At 40.7% G+C, this 26,442-nt stretch overlaps 1 protein-coding gene across 1 annotated transcript in view; it reads right to left on the bottom strand.

The window, feature by feature from the left end:
* Enpp6 (ectonucleotide pyrophosphatase/phosphodiesterase 6) overlaps nt 1-26,442 on the bottom strand; it is a 112,584-nt gene that overhangs the window by 45,050 nt on the left and 41,092 nt on the right. The window contains exon 2 of the mRNA XM_074054878.1: nt 14,579-14,758. Within this exon, the coding sequence (XP_073910979.1) occupies nt 14,579-14,758 (180 nt within the window). The remainder of the gene's footprint in view (nt 1-14,578; nt 14,759-26,442) is intronic.

Here is a 26,442-nt window from a genome sequence, read left to right as displayed (position 1 = left end):
TTCTTTTTTGGGAGGAGTGGGGAAAGACTTGTTTTCCTACATTCTGGTTATTTTCTGTTGAATGCTGCATATTCTTTATGAAAATGGTAGATATCATTTAATACTCCATATGCTGCAGTCTTCAAAAAAGCTTGTGCTTTTGCTTATGGTGGGCACTTATACTGTGATAAGCCACCTCCATCCAGAGTAGATTTAGTAAGGGATTAGGATGATCCAAAATCCAGCTCTGTGTTTATGAAGCTTTTCCCCTTGTCTATTTTCAGCTTGTTCTGATCTTTAGGGTTTTATCCTCTATTGCCCTGGTAGAAAGTGTGGGTCTTCTTCTTGGTGGCACTGGAAAATAATCCTTGTCCTTCTCCCATTCTGTGATTCTGCCAAAAGTGCAGTTCAGTTTCTTAGCTTCCAAACTGCTGCTTTTGAGACCAACATTTGACTGGAGTAGAGACATGGCACCAACTGCCAACTGCACCTCTTTCTTTAGGTTTTAGTATAAAGCTATCAGAGGTGTACATGTATACACATAGTCCAGAAGCCTTCCCAGTTATTCCTGGAAAAACAAATTGCTTCAAGGCAACTTAGCCTATGATTGTACCAAATAGTACCTCAATTTTTAATAAATAATTTTAAATGTAAAAATTGTTTTATTAGAAGTTCATCTGCTAATGAAAGGGACAGAGGTGTTCTTTAAAAATTAATTCATATACCCATGGATGAATATCATTGATCTCTAGAATGAGACAAGTTCAGAATCAATTCTATTCCTATTTGGTAAATGTAAATGCTAAGAAGCCAGGCAAGGTGGCACACTTCTGTAATCCCAACTACTCCAAAGGTGGAAGCAGGAAAATCATGAGCCTGAGGCAAGCCTGGACAAAGTTAGTGAGACCCTATTTAAAACACCAACCAACCAAACAAACAAACTGGCTGGGGGCATAGCTCAATTGGTAAAATTCTTGTCTAGCAAGCAGGAGGCCCTGGGTTCAATTCCCAGCACTGACCAAAAAAATGCTAAGAAAGTTGAAGGAAAATAGAAGTAATTTGTATCAGTGTCATCTAATACTTTGAACTGCTTCTTTGGATGCCAAAATTCACACAGTCATCTATCATAAACTTTAAAACAATATTTTAACTGATGACTCAATTAAGTTCTTAAATTATTATTAAAAGCAAACACTGGAAACTACCTTGGTAAATGTTTTGCTACAATTTTGTCACTAGATTCATTCACTTTCCAAACATTTACATCAATATTTTGAACTTTCCATCCATTTGGTACTTGAGGCTTCTATATACTGCTAGGATGATGGCAGCAATGCATCTTTGTGAGATTCTTGAAGAGCGAGAAGCCCCTTTCTTATGTAGAGTAGGAAAACAGCACATTTTCAGTAGGGATAATTTTAGCAATAAATATGAAAGTTAGAGGTCTTAAAGTTATTCCCTTAAAACTATTCTTTTTCTTGGCAACCCTTCGGAACCCAGTTTGAAGACCTCTGAACTAAGAAAGGATGCCATAGCAGCTCTATTCTATGTCCAGAAAGCAACAAAGCAGAGAGAAAGAAACTTCTTTACAACAGAACCAATGGGACATTATAGTTTACTATCTATTCAGATGGTCAAAGAGCAAGACGATGGGTCAAGATTATATCTCAACCCATCAGAGTTGTTCTGAATCCAATTATGCAAGCACTAGTAACTTGGATGGAAGCTGTGAACCTCCACTTGCCTCCGAGAAGGGACTGGATGGGCACCCAACTGGTTAAATACCAAGACAAGTGCATCCTTATGCTGGATCTGTCCAGAACTGTCTCTCCTGAGTGAACGCTCAAACATTTCACCTTATCACTAATGTTACAACCCAGAATGAATCAACAACCGGTAAAGGAAAGCCAGCAAGAAATGACAGCAGCAATGCAATGGAACATGGAATAAATTCAATTGGCAGCCTTAAAGATGGAAAATTTAATTATTCTTAGGTGGATAAGTGTGGGTGTTTTGTTTTGTTTTCTTTAGCCTTTATCTGATAGAAATCAGCAGACTGTAGGGGGGCTGTGTGGTCCATGAAGTAGCTTTCCAATCGGAAATCTGTGGGCCCCTTTCCTGGATTTGCTATGGGCTCACTCTGTGAAAGTGGGTGAGCACTGCCCAACCTCTAGGCTGTCTCCTATAGGCCATTTTCATGGCTTCACAGAGAACATGGAATTCCGTCCACAGGTTATTACAGGTCACCCCATTATGTCTGAGGAAAGAGTGAGTTTCTGAATCTCTGCCTCAGGGATCCTCAGGAAGAAGCAAACAACAAAGGCAAAGGTCTGGGAATAAGATTTTGGCTTCTTGATAACTTCAGGGACATGTTTTCCCTTTACTCTATCTTATGTCCTCATCATTCCCAGGAAACTTTGAAGGAACTGCCCTAATTAAGGCTTGTTTTTCAGGACCTACTCTTGTCTCTGTCTGGAGTCTACCTTCCTGTTGGATATTCCCACCTTACTCTGTCTCCAACAACCTAATAAATGTATTCTTGGCAGAAAATATAGTTACAGGGAACATAAAAGACAACCAACAAGAGCCACTACTTTGTCTACATTCAAAAAATTTTTTGAGGTATTTCTTCCTCGAAACACTTCACTTCTATCAGAAAATTATTTCAATGTTTTTTTTTTTTTTCACAAGACTTCACTGGCATGGACCAAAAACATTCAGAATGAATATGCAAGTCTATGATGTCTGTAGTATGGAGGATACCCTCATTGATGTGGCATCCTTGTTCAATTGCCAGAGTTCACAGCATGTCCAACAGCCTTACATCAAACCCCAGTCTTGTTAAGAAAGCAAAGGTGTCAGGTAGGAGAAAGGACTGTCCCAAGGTCTCCCTGCCTGCTAGCCATCAGATCCCCAAGCTCTTACTCTTCCACTGTTTTCTTGATGGTGGCTTGCTTCTTGGCAAACCTCTCCAAGGACCACCAAGTTGAGACCATAAAAATCACGTTTCTCCCACTTCCTAGAGCACAGTCTTGCCTTCCAAGTGTAGCGCCTGCTTGCCAACTTTGACACATCTTGTAACAATAACTCCTGTGAGTTGCATTTTATGTGATGTGAGACAGGTGTGCAACTGTTGAATACACATCTCAAGAGAGCTTATTAAAACACCTAAGCCAATTAACTCTCATAGAAACATGTAACCTTTTCCAGGAAAATACATCTGAGGCACAAAGCTTGTGGGAACAAGTCCTTGGGGGAAAACATGGTCTTTGATCTTATAGACCTTTCCCCAGGGTCAGCCTGGCCCATGGGGTGAACCTATGGCGGTAGTTCTCTTCTGATGGAGGGAGGAGGGAGTGGCCCATGGGGTAAACCTATGGAGGAAGTTCTCCTCTGATGGAGGGAGGAGGGAGGTGGCCTAGCTTGAGTGCAAGATGCCCCTAAAGCCTGACCTTGTGTACAGGGCAAGAGCAAGACTAGGAGGACAAATCAGATGAGAAGGAACTCATCCCTTAGAGCTGGATCTAGAAGCTCAACTGGAAATGACCTATTGGGCATAAAAAGTGACTAACAGGAAACAAGGTGTGAGGGAAAGCATGCCTTCCCAAGACAGAGGTCCGCTTTATCAGGCCGATGGTACAGTTTTAATCTGTATTTGGTAGTTATCTTTGGATCAGGAAAAATCTCTGGTCCAGGGTCAGCAGTTGCACTCCTTCCAAATGGAACCAGGTGAGGAATAAGTGATCACTACTGGAATTATGGCTCCTGGATGCCCTTTGACATAATCTAGCAACAGCATCTTCATGTCCAAAACCTGTGTTCAAGAATATTTAACTCTTCAGGATGGTGAAATAATTGCACTAACTCTGAGCTTTCCAACAAGGAAGCCATCTTGACTCTCTGTGCTATATGGTTTACCCAGCCAAAGTCTCCTTCTTAGAGGACGTGGTTGCCTGGTATTTGGATCATAGCACATGGGACTTATTTAGAATGCAAGACACCACCAAGCCCTCTCCAGTAGAGCTCACCTGGGTTGCTGAACTCTGACCCCCTCTTGAGGGATTACTTCCCAGCTCCTCCCTTTTGAACCTACTTTCCCAGTCCTTACACAGTGTCTTCTAATGTCTGATGGGGTTACATGGTCTCCAGGCATCTCGAGTAGTTCTAAGCCACTCTCAGGAACAACTGGGAGCAGGGCCTGTGGCCCTGTGAAGTCACCTCTCTGCAACCTTTGGGTAAGCACCCTGGAAGCCAACTCTGCTGGACTAGCCAGTTCAGTGGTCATGCCACTAAGGATAAAAAGTTCCAGCTCTTCATTGGTTACATGTATGGTTAACTTTGTTTTTGGTTTCTGCCCCTGGGCCCTGACACATTAAACGGCTAGGCTCTGTTCTCCTCACCTTCTCCATGGACTTGGTAGTTGGCTCTCTCTGTCTCTCTCTTCCCAGGGAATCCCACTTTGTGTCTCTTATTTGCCTTCATGGCCTACTCCAGAATTCTCTGGGCAATTGAAAACAGGGCTTGAGCCTCACTCTGCAGCCTTTGCTGCACATGTGTATGTGAGTTCTGGGTGTGACCTTGTAGCTTTATTTTTGGATCAGGGCAACCTGGGTCATATGGGTATCTCAGTCAAATGAACACAAGCTCTAGAGCCATCTGTAGAACTTGAAGGCAGGGGACAGATTACATCTATTAAAAAATATACTTTAGTAAGCTGGGTGTGTGGCTCATGCTTGTAATCCTAGGTACTTTCGAGGCAGAGATCAGGAGATTGAGTTCTAGACCAGTCCAGGCAAAAGGTTCATGAGAACCCATCTCAACCAATAAAAACTAGATAGTGTGGTGTGTGCCTGTCATCCTCATGTGGGAGGTATAAACGGGAGTATCAGGGTCCAGGCTGGCCTGGGCATAAAGTGGGAGACCTTATTCAAAAAATTCCTATAGCAAAAAGGGCTGGGGTGTGGCTCAAGTGGCAGAGCACCAGCCTAGCAGGTGCAAGGCCCTGAGTTCAAAACTCAGTATTGCCAAATATACAAAGCATGTGTATATGTACATGTATATGTATTCTTTAGTAGATCCTCTGCATACCTTATCTCATTCAACATACCCAACAAGTCCAAGAGATACATACCATCATTCCTGGTAAAAGATGATAAAACTGGCATACAGAGAGGTTAAGTGACTGTCCCCAGGGTTCACAGTGAGTAAGGTGCTGAATTGAATTATTCTGTCTCTTTTCTTTACATTTCCTTCCTGCAGCTCCCCTAGTGCTCCAGTGAAACACAGGAGGGAGAACACGAGAGCCAAGTAAAGAAGAGGCACAGTTCTCCATTCTACCACCACAAAAACCCCTGAGAAATACTGGATCAGATGCTGGTGGCCCACAGATTTGCTTAGGAAAGACATAGTGACTGGCTGGGTCCCCCTGCCCACCAACTCACCCTTCTTGCTCCAGGAGGTGTTTGGTCCCAACTAAGAATAAGATATAGGCCTAGGAGGAATACAGATCAATGGGCAGAACATAAGGATTGCCTCAGCCACCAAAAGCCCAAGACTCTGGCTCCTTCTCTTGAGGACTTATTTAATACAGGATGAACCAACTCCCATCCCTTTTCTTCACTTCACTGGGACCTCCCCTCAGACTTGGCCACCCCTGACTATGCAAACCTGGAAGGCTGGTGGGTACCCATCAGTGCAATGCCCTCACCAGGCTTGGCCAGAACTCAGGGATCAGAGCCCACACAAGCTTATGTACTGGAAGAATACACAGAACCCCCAGCTCAGCCCAGTGAGAGGCCATTGGCTCTGTGATTGCACTTGATTTTGCAACACACAAATTCTTCCTCATCAGGTCCTACCCAAAGGTTGCAATTCCCAAGTTAGCTGTTCTTTTAACATAGTAAGGCATGAGGCCTGCTGCCATGGAATATTGTATGGTTTGAGATACTGTGTCATCAGCTCTTGTTGAAATCTCTTGATCAGGTCCAGTGACAGCAGAGGGCACTGGAGAAGTGGAAGGATGGTGTGTAAATGATGGAGCAGAAGAGGACTCACAGCGTTGAGGCTGGGTGCTGCTGAGAGGGCAGACCAGGGGCAGCACCCAGGAGAAGCAGGGCAAGCTGCAGCACCTCACAAAATGTGCTTGTTATAGCAGTAACCACATCCTGAAAATGCCACTTCCTTGTTGGAAATTGTGGTCCCCAAAGCCACACTTTGACTACTCACTTTCCCTTGTACTTCCTTTCTTTCTTATCTTCTTTTCCACCTTCTCTCTATCCCTTCATTTGCCTCTCTGTTCCTTCCTTCTCCACCTTCCTCCTTCTTTTCCTTTCTCCTTCTCTTCCCTTGCTTTTTTTCTTTTCCTTTTCTTCTTTTTCCACTTTTTTTACTTCAACATTAAATCAAATGATATATTTTGTTTTCCATTCCTGATGAGGCACTGAATTGATTTTAGGGAAAGTTGGCCACAACAAAGCCATGAAGAGATGTGCTAAAACCCTAAGGTCAGTCTTCACTGTGTGTCATGCTATGACATGGTTACTATTTACACAATTGGCTGCATTACTAGGCTCTAGACTTCTGGGTGTCAGGGCTATGGCACAGTCATTCATGTATCTGGAACATAGGCCACATAAGGAAATAATCATGGAATAAACACATCAGTGAGCGGAATAGCCAGCTGATTCCTTTTACTAAAAGGGTCCTCCCTGTCCCCTAACTCTCCAACACATGAGCCCCATGAGACACGAATGGGTAAGCTGACAGCCATTGAATAAAGTTTGCAACCCCCCAGTAGATGTTCTCAGTGCATGTCAGGATAGTCTTCATTTAACCCCATGAGGGCCAAATGGCTCCCCCAAGAGTATGGAGTAATCTGCAGTTGAGTGCAAATAAGTTTGGAACAAAGCAATTTGGCTGAAAATAATTTGATCACTGCACCAATTTGACCAGATCAACTTTATGTGCAGTCATCTTTAGGTGTTCACAGAGGATTGGCTCCAGGACCCTTGAGGATACTAAAAATATGTCCCTATATAAAATGACATGGTATCTCCTCCCATCCAGTAGACTTCACATCATCTTTAGATTACTTGTAATAACTTACACAATATAAATGTACATGTTCCCAGGGGTGGACTGATGAGGTTCAGAAATGTTTAGAATGTTTAGAAATTAGTTGAAATGATCTGAATTGCTTTGTTTTGCTATAAAATCAATGTTTCCTTGCTAAGGAAAAGTCAGAAAAATATAGAGAAGCAAAAAGTACATAAGCTTTTATAATTAAGCAGTGGTAACTACTATTTATCACCTCAATCTATATCCTTTCACATCCTTCTCCATACTTTTCTATACATTACTATTTTCTATCCCTAAATAAAATAATTCTCTTCATAGTGTTTGGTAATTTACCAGAATATACATAAACATGTCATAACACATTTTAGTAAATTACCTATGGTATTGTACTCAAGACTATGAACCTATTGCCAAATGTGTTCCTCTTCAGCCTGGACACACAGATTTCCCAGTCTCCTTTGCAGTTACATGTGGCCATGTGATAATGTTCTAGCTGGTAGAATGAGAGCAGAAATTATGTGCATCAGGTCTGGCTCATACAAACCCTCCGCATGTGAACTTTCATGTCCTTTCATCTTCTATGTGACCTTAAAGAACATACATTGATGATAGTGACACTATAAGATGAGTGAGCTTGGGTGTCTGTATCATTTGAAAGAGAGTCAAAGACCCATTTGGGACTTTCTGGGGTAAAAACTAAATTTCTGTTGCAATAAGCACTGAGATTTTGGGGTTAGTTTACCCAGTTGATACTACCTTACTAAGCACAGGTGCCTTGAACCCAAATCTCTTTACATAGCATCTAAGACATTTAAGTAAAAATATGGACATTTCTAGTTTCATATCAACTCACTTCTGCTTTTATCAATCAGCTGCAAACTTATTTACTGTTTGAAGTTCCACAAATATGATGCAAACTTACTTGTGTCTTGAACCTTAACACATGATCCTTTCCTCTGTTTCAAATGCTCCTAAGAATCTGCTCTATGTATGTACTAAATACTGAACCAGAATGTATTATAATATAATAGATATAATAACATGCATATACAGTATAAATATATAGCATAATACATAGAAAATAATATATGAATAGCATATAATCAAAATATATAAAAATCTAATCTACTATACTGTCTACTATAGTCATAGCATCAACCATATTTGATAGAAATCACCTATTTCTTGTCTCTCTCTCCTACCTGAGGAAATGTGTCTTCTTTATCATTGGAATATACAAACTCCTAATGAGATTTAGAGAATTCACTAACCAGAATTTTAAAAAAAGATTTTTTGATAATTTTGTCTTGTTTCACTGAAAATCACCTTCATGGAAAAAATCATGACAAATTCTATTATTTATATATTGCTTTCTTCCAAACCAATACTATATGATGTACAATTGTCATTGTCACTATTGAAATCAAGACTCCTCTGCAACAGATATAAATTAAAGTATATCCTGAAGTTATATTATGGGCATTTCCTTGATCTAATTTGGAAAATGTTAGAGAAATTTAACAGTTATAAGTTCAGAGTTTGCCAAAGATATTTCAGTTAACAAACCAATGCTGTCTTTGCAGTCCCCTGAATTCTTAGGGACAGTAAACACTGGTAATCCCCACTCCCCTCTTGAAATCATTGCATTCTTTTGATCTCTAATAAGTGTGTGTCAACAGATTTCAACTGGTGTCACTTTTTCCATGAAACTTTTCCTTCCTTCTCAGATGGGAATGCCGCCATTTCCCTTTACTATGTTTCCACAACTCTCCTTGTTTTCCCTTTTGCTTTGCAAACCTCTCCCTTTTGATTTCCTTTGCAGACTCATCTTCTTTCATCTAGTTATTAAAACTTAGATTTCCTCAAGGCGGTGTCTGGGAGCTTTTTCTTTTCTCACACTACTCTGTCCCTGAGTGAACTTCTCCATACTCATAGCTTAACCAACCTCTGACACTCTGAAAATTATATACTGGTATCTCCAGTTGTCTTTGAGCTGCAGATCTGCCATCTTGATTTCTGAATCAGCATAGAGGCAATGTTCCTTGGCCTCCAAATTTCTTGTCTTTCAGTTTCCCACCTTCAGTGAAGACTCACCATCTATACAGTTCTGGAAGCTGGAAACCAAGTGTCATGCCTATCATTTCTCAATCCCTGAATCCCAAATCCAATCCGCCACCACGTTTTGGTAATTTTAATTCCTAAGTATGTCCCCATTTCAGCAATTTCTTATCACCTCAGTTACCATAGTCCAAGCTATGCTCATCTTTCCCTAGGTTCATGCAATCGCCTGCTGCCTGACCAGTCAGCTGGTCCATCCACTCTGATGCTTCCATTCCATTCTCAACATTATACCAGGAGTAATATTTCTGAGATGCAGTATAACACTTTCATTTTCTTCTTAAAACCTTCCAGTGACTTCTGGCCTTTATGTATTCTTAAACAATTTTTAGCCTGGCTCAAGGCTCCTGTCTAGTCCTCAGTCTTTGTCTCATCCACAGCTTCCCCTCTCTCAATTTTTTGAAACTTTCATGCTTCTCATTCCTTCTAGGACCTTAACATGTGCTGTTCCCTCAATCTAGATGTTCCTTCCCCCCAATTTCCACTCCTCTATCCTACTCATCCTCTCAGATATGAACTCATGGGCTTCATCAGGAAAACCTTTGACAACTGTCTCAGATGAAAGCAGATCCCTCAGTAGATGATGTCATAATGCAATATACTTGTCATTATTATACTTTCCATAATTGTGCTTTGCATTTATTTGGGTAAGTATTAAGTTATTATCTGTCTCTTCACTGGATGATGGGTTCTCAGATACTGAGCTGGAGGGTGAGGAAAGCCTATATCTGTTTTATCCCATGGTTGTCTTCTGAGAGCATTGAAAGTCTGAATCACATCCTTTAAAGATGTTTTGTGAAGAAATAGATTTGACATGATTTGTGAAGGATGGATGTTCATCCCTAGATTTCTCTTTGAGACTTTCTAATCAACATAATGTATGCTGTTGAAAAACTGAATGCTTTGGGCCAAGGTACCACCTTGCAAAAGAAGACTGGATGTGATTGGACAGCTATGAAAACTTTTGAATGCTGCAGGAATTGCTTCTGCAGGCAGCAGTCCAGAGAGGCAACACCTCCTCAACTTCTCTGTAACAGAAATGGTTAACGCCTAGAAATCCTGCAGAATGCTTCTGAAGATCATTTTTGTAAGACAATCTCACACTTGAAATGTGAATTCGTAATCCTTTTCTTGCTGACACAGACAGATAATACCAGTGATGCAGAACCTGCCAAAGTTACTGGCAAAGGAAATGATGCAATGTGATTTCAACCCAAAGAGTCTTACCAAATTCTGACCCAAGCCTACTCTTGCCAGACAACATTAATTGCAGGAGCTTAGATTTCATTTGATACTTTGATGAGTTTTTAACACATTTGTGTGTGTGTTACCGCATCAAAAATTCCTTGTAGTCCCAAACATCGTAGTCTCTTATATTACATGAGCACAAAAGTATAGGAGTATTATGTTTGAGTGCATTTTTCTTAAAAGGAGATCTGTATTTTTTGAGGTGCTGGGGGTTAAAATCCAGGGCCTCTCCCATATTAAGCAAGCTTTCTACCCCTGATCTACACTCCCAACCCCAGGTTTGAAGTTTTGGTCAGTTATTTAAGAGGTTTTTAATTCATAAGTGTTGGAGCCAGCAAACTATGTGCTAAGGCTTCTTTCAGTTCTAAAATTACCTTAGTCTCAAAGACTAACGATGATTTATTGAGAAATATAATGACTATCCAGATCATTTTTATTTGTATTGTCAAATATCTACCTGAAAAAATCCAATTTTTATCAAGATGTTTGGTGTTGCGCCCATAGGGACAACAACTGAGCTGTAACGTTTACTCACATCTTTGTGTGATGGGTGCTGGGCTCCTAATTGTCCCTGTGTCTGAGTGTATGCATCTAAGTTAATCCTGACAGAGATGAGCCAAGGACCCACCACTGTAAGAAACAGGAAGAAGCTGTAGATAACCCACAATTGTTGACCAACAGCCAATACATGCCTCTTACACATTCAGATGAAATAGCCTTATTATAACAGATGAAACTGGATAGGAGATGAGCTGGAGTCCCACCTGTTAACTCCCCACCCAGCCCAGATTTGGAAGGTGAGGGAGACAATGTATGTCTCTCTATATAGAAGGTATTTTACTGGTCTATATACCCACACAGTATAGCAAGAGGAAGGGGAAGAACTAAAACCCATACTCAACACACTCCTAGGGGCAGATGAGTGGTTGTACCCAAGTCTTCCTGACTACTTGTTCATAGAGAACAACACAGCAAAATGCATGATGAAAGATGTAGAAATGCAATGCCAGAGTTTTAACCCAAACTCTTAAAAAGTGGCTGTTTTTTAAATTTCTTTTTTGATATTTTTATGAGAGCACAAGAATAAATCCCAAAATGACTGCCACCATATAAAATAGCACTGATGGTTCAAGAAGCTCAAACTCTCTTTCTACCCACCCCAGTCCCTGACTTCTCCTCCTTCCTTATGGAGTTGTTTTCTGCTTTGGGTTGCTCTTCAATATGAAGTGAATATTAGAACATTTTCTTTTTTGGCCTTTAATAAATTCCTCTGACATCAAGCTGGAGGAATAGGGTATGGGGATAAAGTTAGTGAACGACACATACTTAGCTCTGTCCTTTGCAGAGCACTACTGAGTCCTGGTTATATGGTTCTTGACTGATTTAGAGCCAAGATCATTTCCTGAGGCACAATTCCATCCACAACTCAATGGTGCCATTGGGAAAATCTCTAAAGGGTCCATAGGCAATGTTAAAGGTCTCAAGATCCGAGGTGGAGTAGATTGGACTCTTTACCGCTGATCAATTTTTCAGTCTGCTGTTTTATCTACTGACAGGAAGACTTGAACTACTGCCATTTCTAAATTGCACTTCTAAATATTGACTTAATGGCGAGACTCAAAGTGTCATAACACAGCTAACTGGAGAAATGAAGATTTTCCAGGCCTCATCAAGAGGTCTGTACAATGTCCCATGGGGAGTGGAGAAGGAAAAGGAGGATTAAAGAAGAAATATAAAGTCAAGTCATGTTTAGAATAAATGCTATTACACTTCATTTAATCTTGTAGCAACAAATGAGCTGTTGACTGAAACTGAAGGAGACTAAGGTAGAGATAGAAAGGACAGCAGTGACCATTAACCAGGGAGAAGGGAGAGTACCAGGGCATTGATGGCTTGGCTAGGCATCAGAGTGAGCTAGGTCTCAGAGAGTCTTTTCTTAGGTATCCTGTTGTAGACAGTACCTAAGAAACAAGAGACTTTTCATCCAATTTCTACCAAGGCTTTAATATAGCCAGATCTTTAGCTAATCCTCAGCTAGGTCACCAAAGAAACTGTAGGAGACTATCTCTTTAGCTTTTTTCCTCCTGATTGTTAACACTCTAACTGATCTTAAGGCATTTTTGTCACATCACATTAGCTGTTGAGCTGTAAATCAAAGGAAGTGATTGGCCCCTTGTTGCCCTTAAGGAACTGTTTTGGAGGAGCAATGAGATATTTTACATGTAAATTAGCTTTGAAATCTATTAGATACTCAGTGATATATAAGTTGAGATTCTCTAAGATGAGAGAAAATCTAACAGTCTCTAACAGTGCAGAGGGAACTTTGGAATACGGCAGTTTTCCCTCTTTGGGATTTCCTCCCACCTTGCCATAGTGTTGGCATTTGTGGCTATGCAAAAGGTCACTGACAGTGTCATATATAGATAAGACATGCTTGGTATTAGGGGGATGGCTACAGGAGAGATGTTCTTCAGAGCACAAATAAGTAAACTTAAGTCCCATGATAAAGAAAGTGTAACTAACCAGCTGTCATGGAAGGTGGCCCTTATGGTATTGTGACAATAGTCTTGTCAATGGCCCTTAGATTTGTTTTAAAGTGGTCCTTAGGGCCATGTGCCCAATCTGTTCTCTTTCCTATGCCTATACACATGACCCCTCATACTTGTTGATAATCATGCTTCTGAGAATGACCTCCAAGTACAGCAAAATCTTTTGAGTTTGGACCTCATCAACAGGACTCTACAATGAGCTTGGCTCCTCTGGTTGAGTTTCATTAGTCTGGTCAATGCACTGGTTTGCTTCCTTAATCTAACATCTAACTCCATGAAAGACTGAGTCTCCTTTGAGATAAAGGAGCCTTCCTGAGCCTTTCACTTGCAGGAAACCTTCTCATGTTAGCCTAGGTGACCACTATGGAGAGAATCCCAGAAGTTATCCTGAATCTATCTCTGCTGGCAGACCAAGCCCGCACCTGTTTTTCTGCCTACTTTAGACTTAATTGACCTGCTCTTGTCTTCATGAGCTCACCTGTTGACACCTGTCTATGCTCTGTGGCAGCTTTCATAGTTCCCACCACAAACTGGCTTGCTGCACTCCCCATGGATCTGTGTTCTGTGCTCCTGCAAGAGCTGGCACACCCTTGAGTGCCCTGAGAAATCTCTCCATGTAACCACCTCCATATAGCATCCTCTGAGCTCCTGCTGAAGGCCTACACCCTCAGCATAGACCATCCGTGATTCAGCCCTGGATTACTCATTCTTCTCTCCACTCTCCCTGTCCCTGCCAACCACCCTCCCTCATAACTTAGCACATTCTCACAATTCTCTCAGCTGCTTCTGCCCTCTAACTCAAACCAGTGAGACCCCTCAGCTGCTTTTCCCCATCTGCTACCTCGTAGCTGCTGCTCATAGATCCTTCATTTCTTCTAGGCCTCCCCTGATAGCTTTGTCTGTAATGACAATCATCAGTACAATAGCATTAAGAATTAGGAGAAAAATGCCTACAGACATGCACATGGAAAAGTCAAATTGCCTACGCCTACCAAAAGAGTGAATTCCACCTAAGGGAAGACAATAGGAAGTTGATAATTTTATTAGCCCTGAATCCTTTCTTAGTGAAATATATTTAATGCCTGGGTGAGAGTGTCCCACCAGCTTATTACAGTAGCTAAGGCAATTGGCATCACTACCTACCTTATTGCAGTAAGTAAAATAATTTTGTTTCTTATGATCTAGGTTATACAGGAGAAGTCTTAACTTCATTCAATAATGAATGTTATGAGGTCTTTGAATTCTCTTTTCAATATTGTAGAAGAGATCAAACAAATACCATATCAAGTTATTTTGTAAAAGTCAATGAGCATGCTATAACTGATTCCTCCTACTTATCCAAAATTTTGTACATAAAAAAGCATGCTATATTGCAGCAGTATGACTGAACCAAGGGAATTAGGACATGGTATTGTGTCTGGTCTGATGCCAGAGTTCGAGGCAAAAAAAATTTAAAATATGTCTGTAAGACAGTTCTTAAGTAAAGATCCCATTTTTCAAACCATAACTTTGTCTTCAAACAGAAATTCTGCATTGCTTTCACTCAGACATCCTGTGATGTTCTGAGATTTAGAAGATTAGAGAAACCTGGAGGTCAACACTCTCACCTGGCCAGTAGTACATGTAGACCTTCCTTTTGGCCTTAGTCAAAGTGACCCACAAAGGTTCCGATCCATTCCACCAGAGAGGCATCAGACTGTCTCTGTTGACACCGATGTCAAATGACTTGTTGGTGCTGGGATCCCACATGTAGTTCCCAATCATCTGATGGACTTCACAATGGCGGCCTACATGAATGAAAATGCAAAGCTGTCAGTTTATTTCTCTTATTCTTTTTATTTCCATTTGCTGATTATAAGTCATTTGTGCTCATGTAGGATAGGATGATCATAGCATAGAACAGCATCAAGATTTTTTTTTTTATTATTATAAATGCTTCTATTTCCTTAACTCTACCAAAAAGGCAAGCAATTCAGTGAGATGTCTAATAGAAGATTGAAGGTGGGGTCACTTTGAGTGAAACTAAGCTGTCCCAGGTATTCTCTTTTAAATCACACTAGGACAGTGTGAGCAGAAAGTTTCACCTTGTGTCCATAGCTTGAAGTCTACATGCAAATCAGTAAAGAGGTAGTGGATTCCCTTGAGAATTGCTTAGGTTCTCACTCCAGTGCTCTGTCTGCACCCTTCCAAGCCCTCCACCCACCAGATCAGGAATCCTGCTGTTATTATGGAGTTTATTCTCCCCTTTCTTGGATGCAAAGAGTTATTACTTCAGTGCTGAATAATGATACAACCTATGACATTTGGAGCAGAATGGTAAAAAATAGATTTAACTTTGAAAAACAAAGCAAAAAACAACCTTCCAAGTGGCGTGATATATAGAAACAAGGGTTGGTTCTGTTGGGCACAGCTCAGTCCCAGAAGAGAAGTCAGAAGGTAAAAACACAAGCGTTTGGACTCTTGAAACATTAGGCTTAAATTATTTATTTTGGGACAATCTGTTACATCTTTAAAGTAAAAATAACACAAACATTGGCAAGTGCATCAAAAATTGCTGCAATTGTAGTGGGCATCATTTGGCACCAGGATGAAGCACGTTTCATTGAGTTCCCGGACTGTGCTTCATCAAAGTTGCTTTTTTTTGTTTGTTTGCTGCTGTTGTTTCTTCTTGTCCCTCCTCTCCAGAACTTTATCATTAAACAAAAATAGATAAAGTACGAAATACAGTTTTGAAAATTTGGGCAGTAAAAAAATACCATAAAGGGAAAAAGCTTTTACTTCATCACAGAAAGCAAGGCATTCCACAAACCATGTTTGAAACTTAAAGCCCCAACATCTAAATGAGATAAGTTTTACTCAAAACTTCAGGGTTAATTTTTTCATTTTTTTAAAATTTTAACTAAAGCTTTTGCATGTGGGCTAAAAAGTCAAAAAATAAAATAAAAACATTGAGCAATTTTTTCAATGGTTAAAGAATATCAACTCAAGTTTATTAAATGTGCTTATACATATAGTCCTGTTTTATATACTGTGATAACTATCGGGATACAAAGCGGAATAAATGGTTCCCATCTTTAAGTGGTTTGTAATTTAATACTCAACTGAGTGTCTTCTGCATGAAAGAGACAGGGTGAAGCTGAGGCTGAAGCTAGGAAGAGGACCAGATTGCAGCTGTAACTTGACAATCATGACCATCTTCACCCAGCATGTTGTTGAGAATAGTGGATAACTCAGGGCATGTTCTAAGTAACTCATTAAATACGTACTTCTTATTTGTTCAACTCTATTCTCTTTCTTAGCACAGGAAAGTTTAATCACATTAAGGGAGCCCCTCTTAGGAGTTAAAGTTCTTGTCTACTTCCTTTACTCAAAATAGTACATCCCATAACAAAACGCTTTATCATCCTCCTGATTCTGCCTCACTCTTCCAAGGTGAGATAATCATGATATACCCATTGGAAGACATCTCCTTGACAATGTCAAGTGCAGGGATGTCACCTCACCCGGAGCTGGTGTGCACAGAAACTGAGGTAGAGTGCTAAAGCTGGAAGGAGGTGTAAAAAGCATCACTGAGGTCAGTGACCAAGAAAAGGCTCTAAAAGATCACCAGAAAGACCCAGAGGGCTGGGGATATCAGATATGAGAATAACAGGACGAAGTACCCTGAGAGGGTGTGAGGATCTCTGCTTTCAAGTTTGAACTGTTTGGACCATTTCAGATGAAATGGATGAAACCCAAATATGTAAGTGGGAGCCTCTTGCAATGTAGCTTTTACAAGGTGCTGCCTTCAAAGAAGGACAAAGTCAAAATAATTGCTAAAGTACCTATATATCTCCAAAACCCTACAGTATCACTTCTTTTCAATACTAATACTCAGCTCTCTGAACCACCACTTTTTTGCTCTCTGATCTCTAGGTAAAAAATTATGAGGGCCCTGTCATATGACTGTCATATGACTGAGATTACACCTGTGTGTGGATGGCTGGATATGTGCGGAAGAGAGACAGAGAGAGATAAATACAGAACTTTCTCACAGAGACTTTCTGTAGGGTGAAGCTCTTTGAAAAAGATGATCATCCCAGACACCTATTTAGAAAGTTGGTTTTCTTTTGGTGGATTAGCCTTGAGATGAAATAAGAGAATGTATTTTTCAAAGGCTAAGTAGCAGATGCTGTACCAGTCCCCAGGGGCAACTCTTTGTTCTGGGGAGAGCTGCCTTTCTGGAAGCAAACAGAAGGATGTATGTTCCTAATCCCATCTGCCCAGAATCTTCTCTCCCAGCTAAACTGACCTTCCTTCCATGAATATAGTAAGGCTGATCTAAGCCTGCTCTTATTCAAGTAGATTTTCTTGTCCATCTCCCCCTGCCACACACACACACTCTCTCTCTCTTTCTCATTTTTATTGCCTGAATAAAAGTGGTGGCTCAAAAAACAGAACAGAACAGAACAGAACAAAACACAGTGTACTCGCTTCTGCAGCCCACAAGTGTTCATCTGCATATTCCTGCCTGACCCACATCTACTTTTATTGTGTGTAACTCTTCTTCATTTTTCTCTGGTGTGTGCTTTCCAAACCATAACCATGGTTTAGTTATTTGGTATATTTGCTCAAGGTTTTAGGGACAATGTTCCTGACTTCCTCACACAGCACAAATCTCAGGTAGTTTTCAGAATGATGTAAAGAGTGTCCACTTCTGTTCTCCTTCAAAGGATGGCCCTCTAGGGCTTTAACATCTGTGCTTGCCTCTCTCAGAGAGAGAGCGCTCATAGAGTAATTCCCACACTAAGCAGTGCTGCATGAAGGGAGCAGGACAAGACATGTCTATTTTTAGTCCCTAAAGTCTTATCCAAGAGTTTTGATACCATGTCCATCACCAGAAGTTTCTTAGCAAGCACCCTCTGTCCCACGTGTTTCACCACTGCAGAAATAGTTGGCCTTCACATCACACAAGAGAATGGAAACTCTGTCCATCTGTCTATAACAGAGGGTAACAAAGACTTTTCTTCTTCACCTAACTCAGATTCCTTTGAGCCTTGTGCTCAGGTACACATCACCTTAGGCTTTCCCCTCTGGCCTATCAAGTCCAGTTTGAGCAAAAATTCCCCTAAGTCACGTTAGGGGAAACCCCTACTGCTGACACCTGATCACTTTTCATATCTCATCACCCCTGCCTGCCTTCTGAATTATTTCCCTAGAATTCCCTTTTGCCCTGATGTTTCTTCTTAGTAACTTTCCATCTACTGACCTGAAAAATCCTCTTTGGCTGAAAAATCCTCACTTTTTCTTGTTTTTTCTTTTTGGAGTTGAGCCTAATTTTTCTCCCCCACTGTAAGATCCTATTGCAGTGGGCCACCATAACTAAACTATTACAATGACCCTTGAATAAAATCTGTCTTATTATCTCTAAAGAGTGTCATAAATCATTTTTCTTTATCAATGGAAATCTATAATGTTACTATTACTTAGTTTGTCAATCAGTCTTAATTTTCTCATTATTTTCAAACATTAGATATTAATTCTTTTTGTACTTCCTTACTCCATTTATTCTGTTCTTAAATTCACTAAACATATGCTAGGGTTTAGATGTGGTTTGTCCTCAGAATGTTTTTGTGCTGGAAGCTTGGTCCCCAGTGTAGCAGTATTAGGAAGTAGTGGTGCCTTTAAGAAGTAGAGGGGGAGCTGGTGGGAGGTAATTAGGCCATGGTTTACCACTCTTGGAAAGGAATTAGTGCTCAGGAGATCAGTTAGTTCTCAGCAGAGCAGGTTGTTATCATTACCACCCACCTGCTTGACCCTTCTCGTATGCCCTTCCCTTTCTGCTTCTCTGCCACATTGTGATGAAGTCAGAGAGCTCTTGCTAGGACACTGGTACCATACTGTTTGGACTTTCCAGCCACCAGAACTATCAGCTAAATAAACCTCTCTACAAGTTGTCCAACCTCAGGGGACCATAAAAATGACTGTCCAAGCTGAAGCCATGGAAAGCTGCCTTAATAATCAGTGACAAAAATTAAAATGATTCCAGAACCATGAATGTTTTGTCCAAACATTAAAAACTCTCTTATGGCTAGTTACAACTACACAGGGAAATGAAGAAAACAGTAAAATGACCATTTATGAGAATATTTTAATTTAAAACATGAGAAACATAGAGACTTCAGAGTAAGAAACTTACCATGAGTGGTTTCAACAGTGCTTGCCCTCCCTTCTTGAGGTATAACATGTTTTCTCTTGTCATAACCCTTTTCAGTTTGAATCCTTTGTGCTTTCAGTGTCATGAAGTATCCCCAAAAGTTCCTTTAATGTGAAGGTTTTTGCTGATGTCACTTCCTCAAGGATAGCTTCATCCTTTGTGTCACAACCACTTTCTTCATTGCTATGGTTTGGTTTGAAGTTGGTTTGCCCTCCAAAGGCTCATGTAGTAGAAGCTTAGTCCCATAGTGTGAAAGTGTTGAGGTGGTAGAACCTTTACGAGGTGGGGCTTAGTGGGAGGCAGTTAGGTTATAGGGACTCCACCCTTCTGAATGGGTTAATGCTATCTCATGGGAAAGGGTCAGATGTTCTATGACTAGATTAGTTCACATGAGAGCAGGTTGTTATAAATTGACACCATCCTATGCCTTGGCTCCTTCTACCTGTGGCTGTTTCCCTTTCCACTTCTCTGCCATGTTCTGATGCATCCTGGGGGTCCAGGTAGGGCCATGCTGTTTGGACCTCCCAGCCACCAGAATCATGAGCTAAATAAATCTTTTTACTTTATAAGCTCTCCAGCCTCAAGTGTTTTGTTATAACAACACAAAATGGACTATGGCATTCATTTATATTAGTAAGTTCACTTTTACTAGATTCCTCTGGCTGCATAACTAGAACTTCTCAAAAGATGAAATGCCAACAGTCACATGGTCGGTGATTTCTTCTAAAATTTCACTCACATTTGATTCAAATCCTGAAAAGTTATTTTCCAGTGGATTAAAATTTCTTCCATTCTGTTTCTTACCATCATGATTCTTGAACATTTTCCTTATATACCTTCTAAAGCTCAGCTAAAGAAATTTCATGACCTCCCATTGTAGCAATATTAGCCTATCAAAGGATCATCTAAAATAATAGGCTTTAAAAGTTGAGGTAAATTCTTGTGCCATTTTCTGGATTACTGAAGTTGCTTGTGTAGTAAAAACCAAATTTTCATATAATCTTTCAAGTGTTCAAAAGAATTAGGGTGACCTTGAGCACTGTCTAACAAAAAGGCATTAAAAATTAAATTATATGTTTATAACTAGCAGACCAGAAGTCAACACAATGTCAGTCCTTGCTGTCTGTTCATGAACTGAGCAACAGATAAGCAGCAAGTAATCACCAGCTGACTTTGAACTGATGTGATTGGTCATTAACCATGATGTATATTAATTATTACATAGTGATTTGTGGACTGGGGAGCTAGCAGTGATGTTTACTAGTCAGTGGAGTGATGAGGGGAACATTTGAGAGCAAAGAAAAGACCTTCTGTTGAATAATAGAACACGAGTTCCTACAAATCCTTTGTAGATCCCCTTACAGGGCCTTTCTGACCCCTCGCTCTAAGAACCAATGTGTGCAGCTCACTCATCTCTTCTCCATGCTCCACTCCACAGCACCAACTCCAAAATTTCTCTCAATACCTCAACAATTTCTCAAGAGCAATTTAGCCTTCCAGAGCTCTTGACCAACTCAAATTTGTGTAGCTCATAAAATGTTGAAAAAAAAAGAAATGAGGGAAAGGAAGAAGGAAGAAGTGAGTGAATGAATGAAGAAAGGAAAGCAGGAAGGAAGGAGAAAAGAGGAACAAGGAAGGAAGGAGGGAGGGAGGGAAGGAAGGAAGGAAGGTAGGAAAGAAGAAAGGAAGGAAGGAAGAAAAGGAGGGAGGGAGGGAAAGAAGGAAGAAAGGAAGAAAGAAAGAAGAAGAAAAGGAAGAGAAGAGAAAAATACATAGAATTCCCATTTAAATTTGAATTTCAGAAAAATAATGATTTTTTTTACTATAATTCCACACATTCCATGAGATATAATTGTGCCAAATAATTATTTGTTGCTTTGTTAACATTCAAATGTAACTGGATGTCCTGTGTTGTACCTGACACTTTAATTGTTGCCATGGAAAGCAGCTTCCTTTTTTCCTGTTTCACTTTGGGAGAAGAACAGGAGAATCAGCATAAGGAGGTGTGTGCGAGGCTCAGTGGCAGCCAGGATGAGGGGCAGCTGGGTCTGGTTGGAAGTCAGGGAAGGTTTCTCCGAGGACCTGGGTCTCCATGGGTAAGTGGGCTTCTAGGCACACCAGACAGATGACAACTCACTTTTTATCAGTCAGTGAGGACAACCAGAAAGTGACTCACTGTCATTGAAAAGAGGAGTGATTTTCTCCCACTGTTTGCAGTTTATTTATTCTTTTAAAATCAATGCACATTAATTGTACAAAATAATAGGTTACCTCATACACTGTTGGTGGGAATGTGAATTAGTACAACCTCTATGGCAAACACTGGAGGTGCCTCAAAAAACTAAAACTAGAACTACGATGTGATCCAGAAATACCGTTCCTGAGCATATACCTGAAGAAATGTAAGTCAGGTTACAATTAATATACTTGCACACCCATGTTTATTGCAGCATTATTCACAATAGCTAAGGCATAGAAGTAGCCCAGATGCCCTACAACAAATAAATGGATTAAGAAAATGTAAATATCTATCCAATAGAATGTTATTCAACTATAAAGAAGAATGAAATTTTGTTGTTTGCAGGTAAATGAGTAGAACTGGAAAACAACATGTTAAGTGAAGTAACACAGGTCAGAAAGACAAAGGTCGCATGTTTTCTGCCATATGCGGAAGATAGAGCAAAATACAAATACAAGAATTATCATATATGCATATATGATAATTGGAGAACATGTTCCCAATAGTGGGACTGTTAGAGGAGACTAGGGGAGGAGGGAAAGAAGAAGAGAATGATAGAGCGTGAATATTCTGAAATACATCACCTCTGTGTAAGAACAAGACACAATAAAATGCACTGAAAACTGTTGAACAATATGGGATGGGGAAAGTTGAGGAAGAGTAACGGAAGAGGTCAGACTGGTAAAACACAATATATTTACAGGTAAAATACCAAGGCAAGCCCCACTGAACAACAGACACTTAAACAGTGATGAACAGGAATGTAAAAGAGGTCGTGTTAAGGGGACACAAATGGGAGGGAGAGGGTAAATGAAGAGGGTAAAAGAGGGTGAACACGGTCGATGTAGTTTCTGCACATGTATGAATATAGAACATTGAAACCTGTCAAAGTCATTTTAAGAAGGGGAGAGGGAAGAAGGAGAATAATGGAGGGGATGAACCAAACTGGGGTACATTGTACACATACATAGAAATGTCACAACCACCTCCCCATACAACCATTATATACTAATAAAAACATTAAAAATAGTGACTTACATTATGACATTTTCATCATGTATATAAGGTGCTCTGTCAAATTTATCCCCATTACCTACATTTGTCCCCCCTGACCCCTCTCAAGAGGGCTGCCTCACTGCTATGCCTTGCAAGTACAACTCAAAATAGTCATAGCTTGACTCCTGGCAAGGTCCCGGCACTAAACAGATGGCACGGTCTAAATCAGGGGTTACTTACTAATGTGTGGGCAGGGTTTGAGGGAGCCATTACTGCCCACCATCCCCCCCTCCTAGGATAAAGAGCAGGGGGGAGAGTATGGCTAGCAGGCACCCAATGAATGGACCCCCCCCACCTCACCATCCTCCTCCTTCCAGCAAGATTTGCCTCCTGAGGCGTTAGCAGATTGCAGATGTGGATGAAGCCCATGGGCAAGCAAAGAATTGGAAGACATCAATTTTTTAAAGAAAAAAAATTTTTTTATTGTTTTATTATTCATATGTGCATACAAGGCTTGGGTAATTTCTCCCCCCTGCCCCCACCCCCTCCCTTACCACCCACTCCGCCCCCTCCCTCTCCCCTCCCCAATACCCAGCAGAAACTATTTTGCCCTTATTTCTAACAAATTTTGTTGTAGAGAGAGTATAAGCAATAATAGGAAGGAACAAGGGTTTTTGCTGGTTGAGATAAGGATAGCTATACAGGGCATTGACTCACATTAATTTCCTGTGCGTGTGTGTTACCTTCTATGTTAATTCTTTTTGATCTAACCTTTTCTCTAGTTCCTGGTCCCCTTTTCCTATTGGCCTCAGTTGCTTCTAAGGTATCTGCTTTAGTTTAAAGAAAAAAATTTTAAAGAAAAATTTTTGAAGAAAATCATGTGGCCCATTGATCACTTAGGCCACATGAGTTCAGTGTCCCCTGAACATAGACTCGTGAGCTTGCACAGTACCACACATGTCTCAGAAATAGAAAGAACCTTGGGTGGCCTCCTGGTCTAATTCTCTCCCTATAATTTCAAGGTTACAGGAATAACTCTGCATTTTATACACGTAGGGATGAAATGGTTGTGCATTTGTCCCAGGCACAGCTCTAATAAGCGGTGAGTGGGGTGAAAGGGCAAAGAAGACAGGAGTGACTTGAACCCGAGCTCCTGCATTTAAACATCATCTTCTTTGCACTTCACTTTTTTATCTTGATGATAGACTTAGTGGTTAGCCTTTACTCTGGAACATAAAACATGCTGATTTTAAGAAAATCCTTAGGGGTTTTTGGGGGGGAAGCTGCCATTTTATCGGTGTCTCCAAACATATACACAGAAAAACAACTGCATAGTGAGTTTTGTCACTAAACACTCAGATTCTACAGCCAGCAAGAAATTTCTCAACTATGGTCATGTGTCACTTACAGACAAGAATATGTCTGAGAAATGCCTTGCTAGGTGATTTCATCATTGTGTTTCTATCACAGAGTGTACTTCCAAAAACCAAGCCAGCTATGACATCTGGGTGACATATCTTACAAAACTAAAGTCGTATAAGCAGCCCACCATCATTGGCAGAAAGGTTGCTACACACTATCTATAAAACTTTTCTTAATTATTGGCGTATAATTACCTTTAGAAAGTGGTTATTAATATGAGGGTGATGTACAGCTCAGTGGTAGAGCACTTGCCTAATGTGTACGAGGCCTGGATTTGATCCCCATCACTGAGGAAAGGCGATGCTATTAATCTTTAATTTCTAATAGCATTCATTTCGTTTTTGGGGTCTGTGGGTGTGTCCATTGGATGATTGTGTTTGTGTCTACCAGGTATGGAAATGGCTGGTTGAAAAGAGAAAAATGAGGCATATCAATTTAGTCAAATCATGGTGATGTAAATAGAGGTTACAAAATGCTAACATTCTCTTCTAACATAAAGGTTTTTGCCCAAGAGCACACTCAGGTTGAGTTCTGAGTCCAGAGTTTCAGTCCCTGTGGGGCCACCTGCTGGAAGTCTGGCTTATAACCATATGTGCACAGGGCACCCGGAAGTGTCTACCTCTGCAACTTTGTGGGTCTAGGCAGGTGCCAGGTATGCAGTCAGACAGACTGGTTTGAGAAGGAGGTCTTCCCTGTCTCTGACTGGGAATTGAGGCTGACCCTTAACTTCCCACGTGCTCACTGTTTCTACCCCTAAAACAAGAACTTTTCCACCTGTCTGGCTAGATTACATTAATGTGAAAAGCAGGTGCTGAGGGCATGGCTCAGTGCAGTGCTTGCCTAGCACCTGCAAGGCCCTGGGTTCTATCTCAGCACGGGAAAAAAGAAGAAAGAAAAAGTTATTTTATGTGCATTCTTGTTATATTCCAGAAAATTACTAGACGTATATCTGCTATTAATATAAGTGTTATATAAATATATATATATATATATATATATATATATATATATATATATATATATATATTTATCCTAGTACCTCAGAATGTGATTGTATTTGGAAATTGAGCCCTTACAGATGTCACCAAAGTAAAAAGAAGTCATTAGGGTGATCCCTAATCTAGTATGATGGACAGCCTTTACAAAGGGGAAATTTGAACACAGAAACAGACACACATAGGGGGCAGAGCTATCGAGACACAGGGAGAAGGTGACCAACTCTAAGCCAAAGAACACCTGGGCAAAGCAGAAGCTGGGAGAATCAAGAAGATTTCTCCCCTAGAGCCTTCAGCACAGGGCCCTGGTGACACCTGACCTGCTGAATTCTAAAAGAATAAGTTGTGTTGTCCTAAGCCACTCAGTTACAGACAGCCCAGAAAACTAAGACAGCATTTAATCCTCACAATGGCTCTGAGGGATAAATACTATCGCTAACCCCAATTTCTAGGTAATGCAGTTGAGACCCAGAGAAAGCCACACCAGTGTCTGTGTGGCTCAATGCAGGAGCCTGGCCCAGAGTCTTTGCTTCTAACCACTGGGATCTACTAATACCTGATCACAATATATGAACTGACGCTCCATTCCATCATCGCCCTTATCCAGAATTCCCCCCCCCCTCAGTTTCAGTTACCTGAGATCAACTATGGTCTAAAAATATTAAAAGGAAAATTCCAGAAATAAGCAATTCATAAGCTCTAAGTTGCACACTATTCTGAGGGTCACTGGGAGCTTGTTTGGAGGTTCTAGCAGGAGAATGCAGCTACTCATATACCCTTGATGGAAGAATGGCCCTCCTCTATTGGAGATGGTCATCCTCTTCCACCAAGAGTGCAGCTTCTGGAGGGAGGCACACGGAGTGGTGGGGGAGGAAGGAAACATCCGCCTAGCCAGCCAGATCAGCTGAATCAACCTGAGGGTCACTTGAATATAAGCACTGTGATACTGTGGCAGTAGATCTGATAAGTAGGACTGTTACTAAGTGACTGACAGGCAGGTAGCATATACAGCATGGATACACTGGACATGAACTTCCCACATGACTCAGAATGCCCTCCAGGGGATGGCTGGAGACAGTCTAGAGTATCCCAATTCCACTTCACAATGTTTGTATCACTCACTGCACTTCATCTCATCTAGTAGGGATTGTGTATCTCACAGCTTCTCAAGAGGAAAGCTTGGTACAGTACCATAAGATATTTTAAGAGCGAAAGGAGACAGAGCAAGTTCACATCACTTTTACTACGGCATATTGTTATAATTGTTTCACTATTACTTATTGTTAATTTCTTACTGTGTCTAGCTAAATTAAACTTTATCACACGTATGTATGTAGAAAAAATACCATAGTATGTATGGAGTTTAATACTATAAGTGCGGTGGGTCAGGGGTCTTGGAACGTATCCTCTAAGGGTAATTCCTAGCACATAATAACCCCACGAAAAATGGGGACTTGTGGTGGTTGTTGCGCTTGCTCTTGTCTATAGTTTCCACCCTCAAAGACAGGATGAATTCAGTGGAACATGTCAGGCCAGGTGATGAGGTCCCCGGGATGAGCCTCCTCAGAAAGTCCTTTCTGTGGGGCAACCTATCAGAGGGGCAATTTAACCTGGGGACCAAAA

This window comes from Castor canadensis, chromosome 14 (assembly GCF_047511655.1).
Source record: "Castor canadensis chromosome 14, mCasCan1.hap1v2, whole genome shotgun sequence".
NCBI classification, from domain to species: Eukaryota; Metazoa; Chordata; class Mammalia; order Rodentia; family Castoridae; genus Castor; species Castor canadensis.
The sequence above is the reverse complement of the archived record's forward strand: the minus strand, read 5'-3'. Positions and strand labels throughout refer to the sequence as shown.